At 38.2% G+C, this 16,404-nt stretch overlaps 1 protein-coding gene across 1 annotated transcript; it reads left to right on the top strand.

The window, feature by feature from the left end:
• Positions 1-1,991: 1,991 nt before the first annotated feature.
• Positions 1,992-14,652, top strand: tmem38b (transmembrane protein 38B). Its single transcript, XM_015055518.1, has 6 exons — positions 1,992-2,437; positions 8,930-9,086; positions 10,108-10,292; positions 10,436-10,523; positions 12,483-12,600; positions 14,342-14,652. Exons 1-6 carry the CDS (start codon positions 2,314-2,316, stop codon positions 14,633-14,635), a joined length of 966 nt encoding a protein of 321 aa, XP_014911004.1. The 5' UTR covers positions 1,992-2,313; the 3' UTR covers positions 14,636-14,652.
• The last annotated feature ends 1,752 nt before the right edge of the window (positions 14,653-16,404 follow it).

Genomic DNA, 16,404 nt, shown 5'->3' with positions numbered 1-16,404 from the left:
TCTCTTGATTTATCTTTGTAATAAGAGAGCATGAGATAGGAAATTACTCCCTCGTTGACAGCTGCTGGTGATGGATGGATATTTTTCAGTGTAATTATCTACAGCAAAAGAGGACAGCAACAGTAAGTGACACAAAGGATTGTGCAGTGCTGCCCTCTTCTGGAGTATTACTCAAATTGCAGATTGCACTAAAAATATCTAACCCCTTTTAATTGTTACAGTTTATATTAAAAAATAAAGTATTTTTTTAAATGCTTAATAAAAAAACATAAAATGTTTCTGATGATTAATAATTAACTGTCAATAAAGATACACACAGATAAGCCTATATCATCTGGTGTAAATGTGTTCAGTTGGATGCTTTAATGATACATTTTAAAATGCTAAATGTTTAAGTGTAAGGTTTTTCTAAATAATTATAATATCATGCAGCTCATCGGCAATAAACTCAAGGAATCATGTGAAATATTGGAAAACAAAATGTTTAAAGTTTGCAAGCAGTGAATGAGATTACACTGAGGGATCATAGTAATTTATTGCTCCATTGAACAATAAGTTAATTATTGTTCTTCTTCCTGTAAAAATGTACCTCGAATTACAGGATGTCAAATATTTTGCAGATTTCAAAATGTGCTTCCAGGCAGATTCACCAGTAGGTGTCATGCTCGCTCACAAAGTAAACTAGAGTGCAGCTTATACAGTAATAGTGCAGTTCCATAATAGCTCTGTAGCATTTAACCCATGGCTATAGCACGACGTCAGAGTGACGACAGATGTATGCATGTAGTATGTCACGTCTCCAATTTCACCATTCTGCCTATTACGATTCTCATCCTGCATCTTCTATTTGTTTGATTATGAGGTGAAGGTTTGGTGCTGCAGTAAATCCCAACTGCATCCACTATGATTGTGCAGAAATGCACAAGAAAGTACTTTCTTTAGAGCTGAAGCCGCAAAACAACTGGGTCAGTTTGGTTTCAGAAATGCTACATCAGCTCTTATTTTCTCTGCACTGTTAAATGAAGCAAACTGATGTGAATCCACAGAGTAAAACCTATTTTTAAAGGCCTTGTTATGTTTCCAATTTTCATTTGCTTTCAAGATTAATACAAATTTAACATAAACATTTGAGAGTTTGAGGTAGCATAGTTTCGATTTGTCAAAATTAGTCATCCAAGAAGATTGAGCTACAGCTGCACCTAAGACATGTTATATCCTGCTTTGTTCTTTTATGTGGACTATCCAAAGCTGCCCAGCAAGGGCCAAAAGGCTGCTAATTTTTATTCATATGTAGGCTGATCTAACTCAATATGCTTTTAGTGAAGCCATTCCATAGAATGTTTATGGTTTCAGCTTTATTGTAATGCCACCACTTGGTGGACATGGTGTGTTCATGGTGTTAGTTTTCCCACCACACTTAGAACCTTACATATGCATACAAGGAAAAGTCAAGAAAACTGCAATCCAATTTGCCCCTTTTGTGAAGCAAAGCTAACATAAAACTGTAAAGCAATCTGTCCCGCCTGACAGTACAAACTAAAATTATTAGGATGCTAATGCTACTAATAAAAGAACACTATCTAAACTATTGATTATATAATAGCTAAATATAAGTAAATCCTTAATTTCTCAACTGAAGGACATCAAATGCTATGTCTTCTCAATGCATTTTTATTGCATTAACTACATGTTTCATCCACAGTTTTCATTCGCCTGAAAAGTTATTTTTCAAGGTTTGCCGAAAGTTTTAAAACCATCGTCTTGTAATGGTCTTGCCGTAAATAAAGCAGTTTTGTATCATTAGTAGAAATCATGCCACATTGGTTATAGTTTAAATACGATTATCGTAATGCCAAGCACCTGCAGGTGGGAATAAACACAACAGCACATAAGACTTTCATATCCTGTTCCATCACCTCTCAAAGCCACCCTCTGGCAGCTGATTGGCTGTAATCCTCCAATGACAATCCGCCCTGGCTCCGCCCGCCACATCACTGGCATGGCGGAGAACGAAACAGGAATTCCGTCTATGCGCGGATGACAGCGTCGCAGATGACCGTCCCGTGGCAACGCAAAGCTGTTGCCCAGCGACCAGCGGTGATCCCATAGCTTTGCTAGCCAGCTGTGAGCCACTCGGCAGAAGCGTATCATCAACACACAGCTGTTGTGTCCCACCTGGCTTGTGTCAGACCTCTTAGACCGTGGATGGAGTGTTAATACCTTGATGCTCACAGTTGGACCTGTGCCTTTTCTCCACCCAAGGGTCAGACTAACGAACTAGCATAAAGTAGTGCTCTCGACCAGCCAACAAAGATGAGTTTCTTCGAAATGTCGTCCTTGGACGAACTGTCAGATGGACTGGCAAACTTACCCATGTTTCCTTATTTTGAGATTGCGCACTATATCGTGTCAGTGTTGGCTTTGAGGGAGCAGCAAGGTGAGTGAAAAGTTCGAGCGTCTGCATAATTTATAAGTTTTGCGGGTGGAAACTATGGTCGTCTCCTTGTTTTGCAACAGTTGTAACATGTTAACGTTGAACGTTCAGTGCTGCAACAACGTATGCAAACACAGTGGGTGTTGTGGCAGTTAGAAGTACATCACATACAGACTATTGTTATGCAATTTAGTCACCCTCGGGCAGTTTGCCGAACACTTTTAAGAAGTATTTAATATTTGTTTTCATGTTTATGTCTTGTTGGTTTTATCTTATGAAGCTTATAGAAGAAACGAAGAATATTTTAACTTTTTTTGTTTTTTTTCAATCTTAAATTGGGAAAGAACTTCCGCTCTCTCTTACAATGTTTATTATTCCAGCTACTGGAATGACTAAATATTTGTTCCATTTATGTCCCATAGATTTCTAGGATATTTTTAATTTAATTTAATTAATTTATTTTTTTGATTGCATCTTTATGATGAAGGCCTTTGCTAGCAGAAAATGTGTGTGGGCTGGAGATACATTTATGTTACCAAAATGTTCAAATGATCTGGAAAAACATATGACTTGCTCTGAAAGAGGATAAATATAACTTTTCAGAGATGCCAATGATAAATAATGTATGTGCGGTTTAGAAATAATATTGCAGTAATGTTTATAAGCTGAAATAATATTGTGATTTATGTTCCTTTGTTTTATATTACAACTTGTAAAATATGTAATTGCGAAATCATAAAAAAACATATTTAGTTTGTGAAATATTTTAACATGTTGATATTAATAGTTCAAATTCAATAATTGTGTTTGTTAGGTGTTTTGTTTAGTGGTTAGAAATAATGCAAATTAAGTGACTTGTAATACTGCTTTTATTGAGCCAGAAAGTAACTTTGTTGCTCCAAACATGTTTTTGAATATTGCGATTACAATATCTGCATTGACAATAACTCTTACCCATGATTATAAGCATAAAAGGAAAGTACATTATATTTGGTATAAGTTACCAGGTATGACTTTGGTAAGTTATATTTGGTAACATAACTTGCCAAATATGTTATTGACATGCACAGGTTGAATATACGGCACTTACGATTTTAAAGCTTGCACAATATTTCATCTTTTGCAGAATTTGCTACATTGCACACATTGATGTTGCGCTGACGTCAGCAGTTCAATATATTTTGCAGCTTGACTTTAATTTTAAAAACACTGAAGAATTATACACTACCAAAAGAAACAAGTATTCTGTTTTCTTTTTAAAATGCAATCATATTGCTAAATTATTTTCTTATCTATTATTTCTAGTTTATTTTTGTGATGGAATCCAGGTGGTACGCGAGCTAATTCGCAATCTCCCTGATATCAGATCAGTAGATCTATTTGTATATTTCTAGTTAAAATAAAAACATCACTTATCAAGCCATAAAGCTGACAAAAAAATTCCCCTTGTCTTCAGGTAAATTATATAGCATTTTGGTAGATCTAAACTTTAGCAGTTAGCACCAGCTAAATAATAATCTGGTAATGTTCGTGTTAGCATCAGATATTTTCGGAATGGTAACAGGTATAGCAATTTTTTTTTTTCTCCAAGGAGATGGTGCAGTGAGTAACGTAATCACCAGAGAAGTGTTTGAATCAAAATGATAATGGCAGGCTCTAGTGACAAACCTAATTTCATCCAGTAATTGAGTATTATTTTATTTTGTAATGACGACTGTGAGATTGTAATAAGATTACCAAATGCATTTACAAGTTGTAAATTCAGCTACATATTTCTGCATTTATGTGTTTATAATGGCCACTTGTAGAGCTGTAGATGTGATAGAAACTGTGCCTCTCATTCAGATTCTTTAGTGTAAGTACAACAGTATTGTTTTGATCAGGTTAATGCAATAACTCTACTACTCTATAAGACACCACGTTTCCCTTATTAAACATAATTTTTGGTCCAAGGTGAAGACGCCTTTCTGGATTATCTCCAGGAATCATCTGGGTTTTATTTTTTGTAATTCAATGGTTGCTTTAGTCATGTGTTTAACATCACAGCAGCTGGGGTATGTCAGATAAGACTGGCCTGCTCCAAATTCATGAACCCACCCAGCTGGTTTGTCAACTTTATAGTTTCTTCCTTTGGTCTCTATGCTGAGGCATGGCTGCGCTTTTGTTCATTTAAGGTTTGGATTCTTACAGTTCTGCTGGACAGTGTGCCAGTCCAGAAAGATAAATAAAACATAATTTTTATGAGGACCGTATGCACACATCAAACAGCCTCCACAGAACCATCGTTCTGCACTGACAGGTTTAAATCCCGTTGAAATCCAACATGACCATCTTGAAGTAGTCGTTGCACGTTTTAGACTTTTAAGGAACATTCAAGCAGTCTTGCTTTTTAAATATATTTATCTGTGATATTAAATATATTTTGAACCAAGCTTTAGAGACCACCTAACATCTATAAGGCCTATTTGGACTAGATATAGGTAATTTCTAACAATAAACTACTAACTACTACTTATCCTCTAACAATTATATAGTTTTTTTTTTTTTTTTAAGTGACTGATTGACAACAGTAACAGATTGGTCTCATAGAAAGTAGTAACAAACACATGTTGATGTTTGGGAAAATAAGAGAGTTGCTGCTTCTCCTCAAGTGTTTGAATAAGGCTTGGTGTTTTGCCGAGCTCAAAACAGAAAACTCTCTAAGTTGACTTTAATATTAACCTTGTGCCAGTCAGACCATATTATAGCAGCAGAGAGCAAAGTCAGGCCCCGTGCCAGTGTTTGTTTCTGTCATGGATTTAGTGACAGGTGGGCTTCTAATTGCCCCACCGTTTGACTTTCAGCACAAGAACATAGACGCAGGCCATTGTAGGACAATGCAGATCTATTTCTGAACTTGCCTTGCGAAGAATCTGAGCCCCTGTGACATTTTAACCCATTGTCCTCATCTCCTGGCATCAGGCCGTCTCAAAGGCCTTCTGCCTTTGAGACTCTGGGATGACTCTTATATCTCTACACTGTAGAGACATAAGCAAACGATTCATAAGAGGCGCCTCTGGGAAATGCGCTCGTACATCTGTGTTCTGTGATTTCTAGTGGAAAAAAGTTCTGAAAATAGTAAGCTGGTTTAAACAGCATCTCCTAAAAGTTTGATTTGGTTTTCAGGTTCTATTGCTCCTAAGTCCCATAAAAGGAATGGAATGCTATAAACTATTCCAGCCCTTCATGCCTGTCCTCTTTCCTGCCTTAAATCACTTTCTTTTTTTCTTGTTTAAGCTTCTATTTAGGGTCCAATATGTCTAATTCAGACTATAAGTAACAGTAAAAGGAAGAAAGTCGACATTTTCTAGACACGGACGCACACAGGCTTTCTCTAAAAGAGCACAAAAGTTTCATCATAAGACTCTATCTCATTATGGAGTTATTGTAAACTCAAAAGCTACACTCACTGCCACATGTGGATTTAGGAAGCAGGAGGCAGAGACATGGAGGACCAACAGTGGTCATTTGTCTGTCAGCAATTTCTGCTTCAAGCCAGAAATAGAAACAAGATCTTTTTTTTTATCAATCCAGTAATGGCTGTAAAGACAGACCACTTAGGCCATGGAAGTCATGAGTTCAGGATCCGTCTAATCATGTGAGTGAAGAACGGTAGATGGATGAAGAGAAATCAGTTTAGATGGATGTCACGGGTGGAGGAGAAAGCTCTTGTCTGGGTGCAGATCGGGCATGTTTAGTTTAGAGGTGCCTTCCTGTTAGTTGATGCATTGTAGTGCCTTTAGTTGAGTGGTTTGGATGATATCTATATGACATGACAAGAGTGAAAAAGCACACATATTAACATTTATTTGTATGTGTTAGACCAACACCAAGTCCTACATAATTGTAAAGAGGAAAGAAAGAAAAAAAAAAGATCTTCTCAGATGGAAGAAATTATTTACTTACAAATAAAAACAACCAGTAGTGAATGAAGAAAAGGGACAATTCTGTCTCTTCTTTCCAGCCAGGGAAAAGGATAAACAAACTAGGGGAAGCATATCATGGTAGCAGCAGTGTGGCTGGCCTGATAACTCATTTGCCTTGGAAATGTGTTTCCTACTAAGCAAAAGAGAGGATCTCGTTGAGTTGAACCTGCTGATCAGAGCTCTTTAAGTTAACATCAGCTGAAAATATAAACAGCAATTGCATTGTGGGTGTTTGTATTGAGTTGATCTTGCCACACCCAGCAGTTTTAGAGCTAAACACGATTTTCTGATTGTCTGCTCAAGTCAGGCTCTGGCACTGACAGCATAATTTACATTTGCTTCACATCTAAAGGTGGTGACAAAGCGTCATGGCTGCTTACTGTGTAAACACAATGCTGCACTCTGCACCAGGACTCCCCATCAGGCCAAGCACACCCGCTGTTTAGTGTTTGCTGTGAGGGATGTCAGAGTAAACAGATGTAAATGCTAGTTATCTAGCTATGATTTTATTCGTTAAAAGAAACAAAGCTATCCAAACTACTCTGACCCTGTGTGAAACACTTTTTAAATCCTGAATTACCTGCGATTACCCACCTTTTCTCACAAAGTTCAGTTCTTCCATCCAAACAAAATGTTGAACTCTGTCTGACTTGTAGGTTCAAGAAATAACTTAAATGGTTCTCTGACCACATGACGTAGGCTTGAAGATCTCTAAACGCAACAAATTATGTCAAAATAAAAAGAAATTCAAGAGCAGATGAGAAAGTAAGTCGATAACCCCTATCGGCCTGGACAGGGTTGCAAGCCAGTGATCCCCTGTGAACCATTATTGACCTGCAGAGAAAACATTAGCAGTAATATGCTGGTGTGAGTTCTCAGTCCTCCAGGACATTCCTGAGTACTTGGCTAGAAGGCAACTGGACTTCTTCTCTAAAAGCCTCTAAAAGCCTCTAAACGTTCTTGAAAACATTTTGCCTCTGAGAGTCAAAATATCGTCAGAAATAAGAAGATTAAAAAAAAAAGGTCCAGTTGTCTTCCACTTAACCACAGCAAAGAATCTTCCTGGGAATGGCCTGCCTAAAATAATTACTGCAACTGAGCTGAAACAACTCATTCAAAAGATCACAAAACAACATCTAGAGAAGTGTGAGCCTCATTTGCTTCAGTAAATGTCGGTGTCCATGATTAAACAATTAGAGACAGACTAAAAAATGGGAGATTTCCAAGGACAAAAAACAATGCCTGACTAAAAAGATCACAAATGCCCCTTTCCTGTTCCCTTAAAAACATCTTGATGGAAATCCAGACTTACTGAGTCTATTCTGTTGACTAATGAGGAACAACAGTGGAACTCTGTGGATGCTATGAACTCTGTTACATCTAGCACAAAGCTAAAACGGCTCTCATGAAAAAGAACATAACACACAGAGTCAAACATGGTGGTAGTGTGATGGTCTGGAGCTACTTCGCTACTTCTAGACCTTGGAAACTTGCCGTAATAGGTGGAACCATGCTCCCTAACGGAAAACCCTGAGGAAGAATGTCTGGCCATCAATTTATGACCTGGAACTCAAACAAAGTTGTCCTATTGCACCTCTGGAAAGGCCTCTCTTGATTGATAATTGTTAGTAGAGGGCTAAAAAGCAATCGTGCCGAGTCCAAAGTAGTCTTCAGGTAAGACAAACAGAGATTTAAATTCTCCAGATCCCTCCAGGAGTCTATAGTCGGTCTCTAATCCTCAGATTAACGTCGTAAAGCTGTATGGTTGTAGAGACTCTGGACAGGGCTACCTGTCTGAGGTCTAAATGTGTTGATTTCTGGGCTTGATTTGGTCTCATTAAACTAAATAGGTCAGTCTTAGGTTGAATGTATTATACGAGTCATATTATTATAATGATATCGGCATATTGTAAATGTAAGGCATCCTGCACAATATCTTACTTTTCTTGAACACTGTGATTATGGAGATCAGAATGTGTTGTGGCATGATGTAGAGCAGTTCCCAGGCTTCTACGTTTGCATGCATTAATCTTGAGTTTATTGCTAGTCTTGTCAAGCAGGTATTGTGTGAATGATTGCAGGTGGGAAAAAAAAAAAAAAAAAAAAAAAAAACCTACATGGTTCTGTCTAATCAGGCTGGAATTACTCAGAAAGCTGACGGTTTTTTATCTTTGAGGAAGTGCTCTGATCAGTGTCATTATCTATATAGGTCGTTTCTCTGCTCTGCACTTTGAACTGTGAGCTGCAGAGCAAAGTCTGCGGATGTGTTTGACAAACCTTTCCCTTCCTCTGTTCTCTGTGCCTGTGGAATATAAGCTAGTTAATATTTATACAGCTAAGACGTTTGAGGCACAGATATCTGGCCGCGAACAGGCCAAAGTATTACATTGCTCCAAACTTGATGTTTTGCAAATGATTTTTACAACATGATGTCCTCAGCCATTTACATGTTTGCAAATGTTATTGAAGGTGCTGAAATATTTAACCAACATGGACACTAATCACTCTAATGCTCATGTTTCTTACACAGGAGCTATAGGTCTGTCCAGAATCAGCCCCCTGGCCTGTTGGGTCAGCTCCATGCTCCACTGCTTCGGGGGAGCAGTGCTGTCAGGGTTCATGCTGGCTGAGCCACCAATAGCACCTTTGTCCAACAGCAACAATATTCTGCTCGCATCAATCATCTGGTAAATGACAGAGGCTCGAACAGTGCATAGAACGGTCTTTTGTCTGTCTAGATGTGTCCAAAGCAAGTTCAGAGAGAAGAACAAGGAGGAATAAAATAAAAATAAAAAAGTTTATGTTGTCAGATAAAGGTGACACACAAATATAACTATTCCTGAACTTGCTTTTTTTAAAATAAATAAATAAATAAATAAATAAATTAGGGAGAGCCTGACAAGTGGAAGACACAGCAGGTCTCCTGACTTTGAAAACAAAGCCTTTGGTTCCCTCTGCTGGTTTGCTTTAAAATTACACCTTAACACGCATCTCTAGCACTCTGCTGGTAAAGAGAGGTACTTCACTCACACAGCAGCGTAAAAACACTGCAGTTTACACAGACTTTTATGGTCATCGTGACCATAAAAGTCATATAAATTTTGGGCTTTTGACGATGCATTTTAAATTTCTTTTTATAACTTATATAATTATATAGCATGCTACACCTTGGTTATTTGTTTTAATCTTACAGTCATCGTGTAAGTTGGAATTTATTGTGCGTTTTTACTTGCCTGCATATGCTCTAAATTGAACATGATGCCTCAAATATGCATTGAGAGTGAAGATGTTGAGACATGGCAAGCTTTGAAGAAGTTATCTTGACTTGAATTATTGGATGGTGATTGTACCGTATATGTTTTTAAAATAAAATCAGCACACTTAATTGAGGCACAAATAATTAATTATATATTTAATAAACTATTTCTGCACTTATTTTCATTTTTTTAAGAATACAGATAATTATTTCATGCGTTATCTACTTAATGCAATTTGGCACTCTTCACTCTCCATTAACATTTGCATACATAGACCCAAACTAATACGACAAATATTTTTTTTAACAAATTGCATTTTTGTCCTCATGTTTTTCTAAAAGTTTAAGAGGCCAAATTTAATAAGACATTCATTGCCGTGGTGAGTGTATGTAATGTTTTGACCAGAACTGGATGTCTGTGCCAAGTTATCAGAGCTTTATTGTCTCTGCAGGTACCTTGTATTTTATTGCCCCATGGACTTGGTCTACAGCTTCACGACTCTGCTGCCCGTCAGGGTGGTGCTGTCAGCAATGAAGGAGGTGACCAGGACCTGGAAGATCCTTGGAGGCGTTACTCTGGCACAAGACAAGTACCAGGACAACCTGCTGATTATGATCGCCATCGGGTGGGCGAGAGGTCAGTAAATGATCTGAGTTCTGCATAGTTTTCATGTGATACATGTGAATACATCAGTTAGCTTTTAAACCACTATAAATCAGGTAAAATTTGGTTTTTTTTTTTTTTTTTTTGTGTTTTCATGGCGTGTCTGTTCTTTGCAGGTGCTGGAGGTGGCCTCATCAGTAATTTTGAGCAGCTTGTCCGGGGTATATGGAGGCCAGAAACCAACGAGCTAATTAGGATGTCCTAGTAAGTCTTCTCTGGCAGTTTTGCATTGCGGTCGGTGTTCGCGTGTTTTCTGAGCGGAGAAAAAAAACAAAAAACAACAGCTTTGTTTTTCTACCATACACTGGAGTTCTGACAAGAATGTAGCTCACATAGCTATGACCACTACAGGTGAATAACATGGATTATCTGTTCATCTGTTAGTAGGTGGAGTAAACAAAGCTGGTGTTTTACGGCACCAGACGCATTTAAGCCGCCTTTGACAAGGGTATTTGTGGTAATAGGTTAGGGCGTCTCCAAAACTGCAGTCGGGTTATGGGTTGTAGGCTCTCTCCAGTGGTCAATATCTGTCAAAAGTTATCCAACCTATTTGAGCTGATGCATGTGGGGATCAAGTAGTGCAATCTAACACATTCACATGCGAGTAGTAGATAAATTGCTGAGGTTTATGCTCAGCAATTTATGTTAAAATCCATAGTGCATCTTTGTAGAATAACACGTCCTGCTAAAATGCAAAATATCTTCATTCAAGTTGGAAAACTAATCCTAAATTCATTACCATAGTTAAACTGGTTCATTAAAGGAAGCAAGTACTAAGATGATGATGAGAGCAGTCAGTCAACATTAATAACAATATGCTAGCAGCATGATGTGCAAATCAGTGATAGTTTCCACGCATAGCTAACTCGGAGTGTTTTCATACCCGATAGTCCGGTAGACTTCTTTCGATTGGAAAGGAAAATTGCAATGTTTGTTACATTTTCAGCTTGTTGTGGTTCGCTTTCACACTGCACTGTGTCAAACAATCCAAACCATTTGAAAAACTGGTTTACTTCCTCACATGTGGTGGTGCAGCATTAAGAACCTGTGAAGCAAGCGACATGAAAGCGTCTGAAGAAGACATGAACGCAACTTCCTTCTTCGCAAAACGCGAACAAAAGTGGAGTGGTGTCATATATTAGCGGTTGCAGGGTTACTTTTTTGCCTTTGGTAAAAGACTACAAGCCATTTCTCCCTCTGGCGCTTGACACGCACGTTTGTTTTGGGTGTATTTGCACAGATTGCCCTGCGCTTTAGTTTGCTTCCTGATTTCGCAACAGTGTCCGGAACGATTGGCGTTCACCTGTACGTTCAAACCACACCAGAGATCACTTCAACTGAACCGAGATCTAGGTTTTCAGTTGGGTCACAGAGAAAGGATCTGCTGCTGACATCTGGCTGCCAGACACCAACAGCACACCTTCCAGGGGTTCTAGTTTTTGAGAAGCACAGCTTGGACTTCTTTGAGCCAATTAATTACACAATCTTATAAAAAGTTATGGCTGATTTCTGTTCTGGATCAGCTTAAGATTTTTGCTAAATACTCATCTGGTTTCCACGGAGGGCATTATATGTGAGCCATGTTTTTTAAAGTTTCCCTCTGTCTACAGCACATTATGATGTTTATCTCTGAAACTTGTTACTTGTATAAAATGCCATGTCTCAAAGCTTTCGGGCAAAGCAGGACCAACAGACAACATCAGGCAGGTGATCATGATGTTATGCCTGAATGTTGTGGCTAAAACCTTTACCAATCGTCTCATTTGAGGAATGAGTGGAAATGGAAATGATCATTTTTCCAATACGGTGCTGTAATTTATTTGAAAGTGTTTTACAGCAATCAAGCTAAGAGAGGTAATGCACATTAGCGCTTATGTGTCTTAATGAGCTCTAATTACGCTCACAGGTTTATGATTTTGTGAGAGGGCTCTGTTCAGTGTTTAATATGTCCTTTCTCATCATTCATGCTGCAGCACCAGCTTTTGCCGCTCTCTAGTTACAGATAATGTGCTGCATGATGACGCGGAGCCAAGAGGCAGCCTGTAAACAAAAGTGTTTGATTTGGACTTTTGTAATTTTGCAGCTATTTTGCATGCGGAACGTCTCGCGTGTCTCCAGATATTGTTTATTAGAATATTCTGTCTGATGTTTTGTCAATTTCAGCCCTACAAAGATCACCCTGATGGGGGCGGTGCTGTTTGCTCTGCAGGAGACTCAGTACCTGTCTGTGGAGAAACGCCACCTGATGCTCTTCTACACCGTCTTTACTGTTGTCAACAAGGTCAGTGTCTTTGACCGTGTTCACACTATTGGAATCCAACCCCGAGGGTCATATGCAGAACAGGGAGACGTGTCTAATAACAGCTATTTGACGGTGTCCTCTTTTATTAATTGAAGCGAACCTTTGATATAGCAAATGTTTTGTTGCTACATCTCCAGCCAGATCTTTGATGTTTTGTCTTTTAAATGACCTTTCTCCCTTTGCTGTTTTTTTTTTTTTTTTTTTGAAGTTTTTACTGCGGTGACTCACATTAGCTGCGTATTACCCCAGGGCTGGAGCTTTTGCATCATTTTCATCAGCTTGCATCACCCACTTTTCTCTTCTCTGGGAAACTTGTGCTCATGACTCAGACACAGATAAATCTATCACATCTTCTTTCAACTTTTGCTCCAGTTAGCTCCCACCGACTGATCCGTCAAATTACCAGCAGCCCGTTTCGTCAGATTTAAGAGCTGTGTCCAGGCCTGATGTTTATTATTTTGTTTCTAATGGCACATGCTTTACACAGTCATTCACTAATGGAAATTAACCAGTAATATGTGCTTTTATGCTTATTATGCAGCCGTCATGTTCTTGCTGGAAAAGCAGCCATTGATCAATTATAAGGTTGTAATACTTAACACAGACATATGTTTAACGTCTACCTTTCTGCTGTTTGAATGTAATGATAATTTGTGCATTTTCTAAAGTTAGTTTGTTTAGTACTTGCATGTAGAAGAGGTAGCAGTCTGCTTTATTATAAATTGACATCATTTTATGAGACCGCCATGTGATCTGCAGTGTTTAGTTAAAATAAAACCGAATCATATTCTAAATACATCGATTTGTGAGAGGTGCCTGCAGTTTAGATGTTTCTATTCTCAATCTTTCCAGGTATGTAGTGTAACTGAAATCAACAGACTGTTAAATAACTTTTACCTGCCAGTTGGGTCTTTTGGACCCACTTTGTCAACCAGTCATTTACACTCATTTTCTAAGGTCTATGTATAGTTAGCTGTTAGAAAATGTAGCTATGTCTCCAAATAATAATAATTGCCTATCCTATGAACAAGAGGTCATTTTATAGTTGTTTTTGTGCAATCACGCACAAATCACACCTGATAGATTCTCATATTAATAAGAGCCTCCTGAACCAAACGTGGATCAAAACCACAGTAAATGGAAATTGCATTTATTAATTATGAGACTTGATATATATACATTTTATTTTTATTAATCTTCATAACATAATAGATGTTCTTAACTTACAAATAAGTTGGAACACAGTGGTTTGGGATCTTGCCTACAAAATGGTTGATTTTACAGGGATCAAACGGGGACACAAAAGCAAACACCATTCGCAACAACAACATCCTATTTACTGATATTATTGTTCAAATTCCTGCTTCGACTGGTCAACTTTATAAATAAACCCAAGAAAAGCCCTGGCGTGTCAAGGCGGGTACCAAACGTTCACAGTCTTCGTTCAAATCAAACCCAGATTGTGGTCAGAACAAAAAGATCCAAATTGTTAAAATAAACTTGCTATTGTTGACAGAACTTCCAAGCAATTTCTATTCTAATGAGCTTTTCCTGGATCATGTGGTATCTGAAATTTTCCTGTGTTTTCTTTTCATCTCCTTAGAAATTAGAATTTCAGTAATTTTGCGTTTACAAATTTTCTTTCGGTCCGGTTGAGCAGCAGTGTACCGTTTGGGCAACTTCTCTCATCTGATTTCTCTTTTTCTTTGCTTTTCTTCAGACCCGGATGATGCTGACGGGCTCCTCCTCCTTCCCCTTCTCCCCCATCGAGTGGTTCTTGTTTGAGATCCTCTTTATGGGACGTTTCCCCTCCTACACTCTCTCCCTGAGACAGATATGTGGAAACTTCATCATAGGTAACGGCACATCAAACAGAGGCAGAGCCGCCACTCGTACAGCAACCAAAGAGTGCAAGGACAACAGACACAACTGCCCTTCTTCGCCTGTTAGGGGTGACAGAGGCACGCGCAGAGCCAAAGACGACGACACTAAAGACTCCAAAAAATACAAATAAACAGCTTTTGCCTTGTAGCACCTTTTTTTTTTTTTTTATCTGAATCCTTTACGGTTCAGATTTGTCACATTGAATGTTGACCTAGACTTTATGTTCCGTTTTTCTCCGTTTGAGAAAAAAACTTTTTAGTTGTCATGCTTGAAAAGATATATTTTTCCTAAAGTGTTTCTTATGTATTTCTCAGGATTTTGGCTATAAAAGAAAGAAGACATTCAAAAAGAGATGAGTTAAGCAACCTCTGGATGTTTCTCTGGGTTAATTACCCCCTTCTTACAGAACGGTGACATGCATGCTGTTGGAGGTGAAGGGGACGCCACCCTCTGGCTGACTTCACACTTGCAGTACAGAGTATAGCTTCTTTATTTTCAAATATTTATTTTAGAAATGAAAAGTTTATATATTCGAAAGCTTTGGGACCAATGCTGTACACCTGTTGAGAATTTCTGTATATTTTGCTCCATCTAGAGGCTAATATTTTTGTTTTTATTTTTTTAAACTTTTACAGGTTTTACAGGTTTTTAAAAGAAATTATATTTGATTACACTCAGATGTTGTATTATATTTATAAAAATCAACGGCACTATTGAATGTAATATATATATATATTTGAGAAATGCAATGCGTTCACACCTTTCTGCCTCAAATGTGAACTAAGCGCATGAGAATAAATGGGTTGATTTGAGCTAATTATTTCTATGATTTGATTTCTTGGTTCTGCCCGACATTTTAGATGCCATCTCCTGTTTTGTTTTTTTTTGTTTTTAAACCCAGAAGACTTCAAGTTCTCTTAAATACTTTTACAAGACGTCTCATTAATGCAACATCAGACATTCTCCTAACCGCTCCATGCATGTGTCAGCAAACAACTTATAGCGACTTTTTAACTGCTCGTAAGTTGATACAAATCCTCAGAAGTAACTTTTCTTAGTAGACTGAAACCTTGCATCATCGTAACATCAGCACCTGATTGATACCTCACCCTCTCTGAAAAGCTGCTGGAGAGAAATCCCCCAAATCCTCCTCCACTCCCCCCCCCCCACCAATTCTCGTCTGCGTAACCTCAAACGTTGGAGCGGCCCACCCCCCTACCCTCTCCCCTCTGCGAATGCAAATTAAAAACCGAGGGTGGGTGTTGAGAAGAAAAGAGAAGAAGATCAAAAGCGATACTGGTGGAGGTGATGTACCTGCTTTTAAAATGTCCAAATATGTCATGTGTTTGCGTGTATGTGTGTGTGTGTAAGTTAGAGACTTGGATTTTACTGTTGGCTGCTGGGCTTTTGTTGTGGTGTCCTTCCTTAATCTTTCTTAATGTTGAGCTAATTGAATAAAAGGACACATATTTTTATCCACTGCCTTTTACAACCAGAACAATTATGTCATTACACAGCTCAGAGCCTAAATGCTATGATGCAGTTGTCTTAATGAAGTCCTGACTTGCATAAAACCCTCACACAGCCCCCCCCCCCAACACACATCAATTACTCAATGAACAAAGCAGCCCACCCATCAGCCTCTTGTTTTTTCTTTTTTATTCTCGTCAGCTCTTTGTTTCTTGTTTTCCATTCTGAGCTGAAACATAGATGTGCCTAGGTTTAGGGATGTTCGTTGTTTGTTCACATACCCTCTTCCTTTAGCACTTCTAGGTCTTTCTTAAAAGTTGATGCTTTTACATGAAGGTTTAATGAGTGCTGAGTGCAATGTTTGCTTTTTATCTGGAGTTCTTCTGGAGTCAGTAATATATATATATATATATATATATATATATATAT

This window comes from Poecilia latipinna, unplaced genomic scaffold, assembly GCF_001443285.1.
Source record: "Poecilia latipinna isolate Pla-1442-1.1 unplaced genomic scaffold, P_latipinna-1.0 Scaffold1318, whole genome shotgun sequence".
NCBI classification, from domain to species: domain Eukaryota; kingdom Metazoa; phylum Chordata; class Actinopteri; order Cyprinodontiformes; family Poeciliidae; genus Poecilia; species Poecilia latipinna.
Note: the sequence above shows the minus strand (reverse complement) of the source record. Positions and strands in the feature narration are given on the sequence as shown.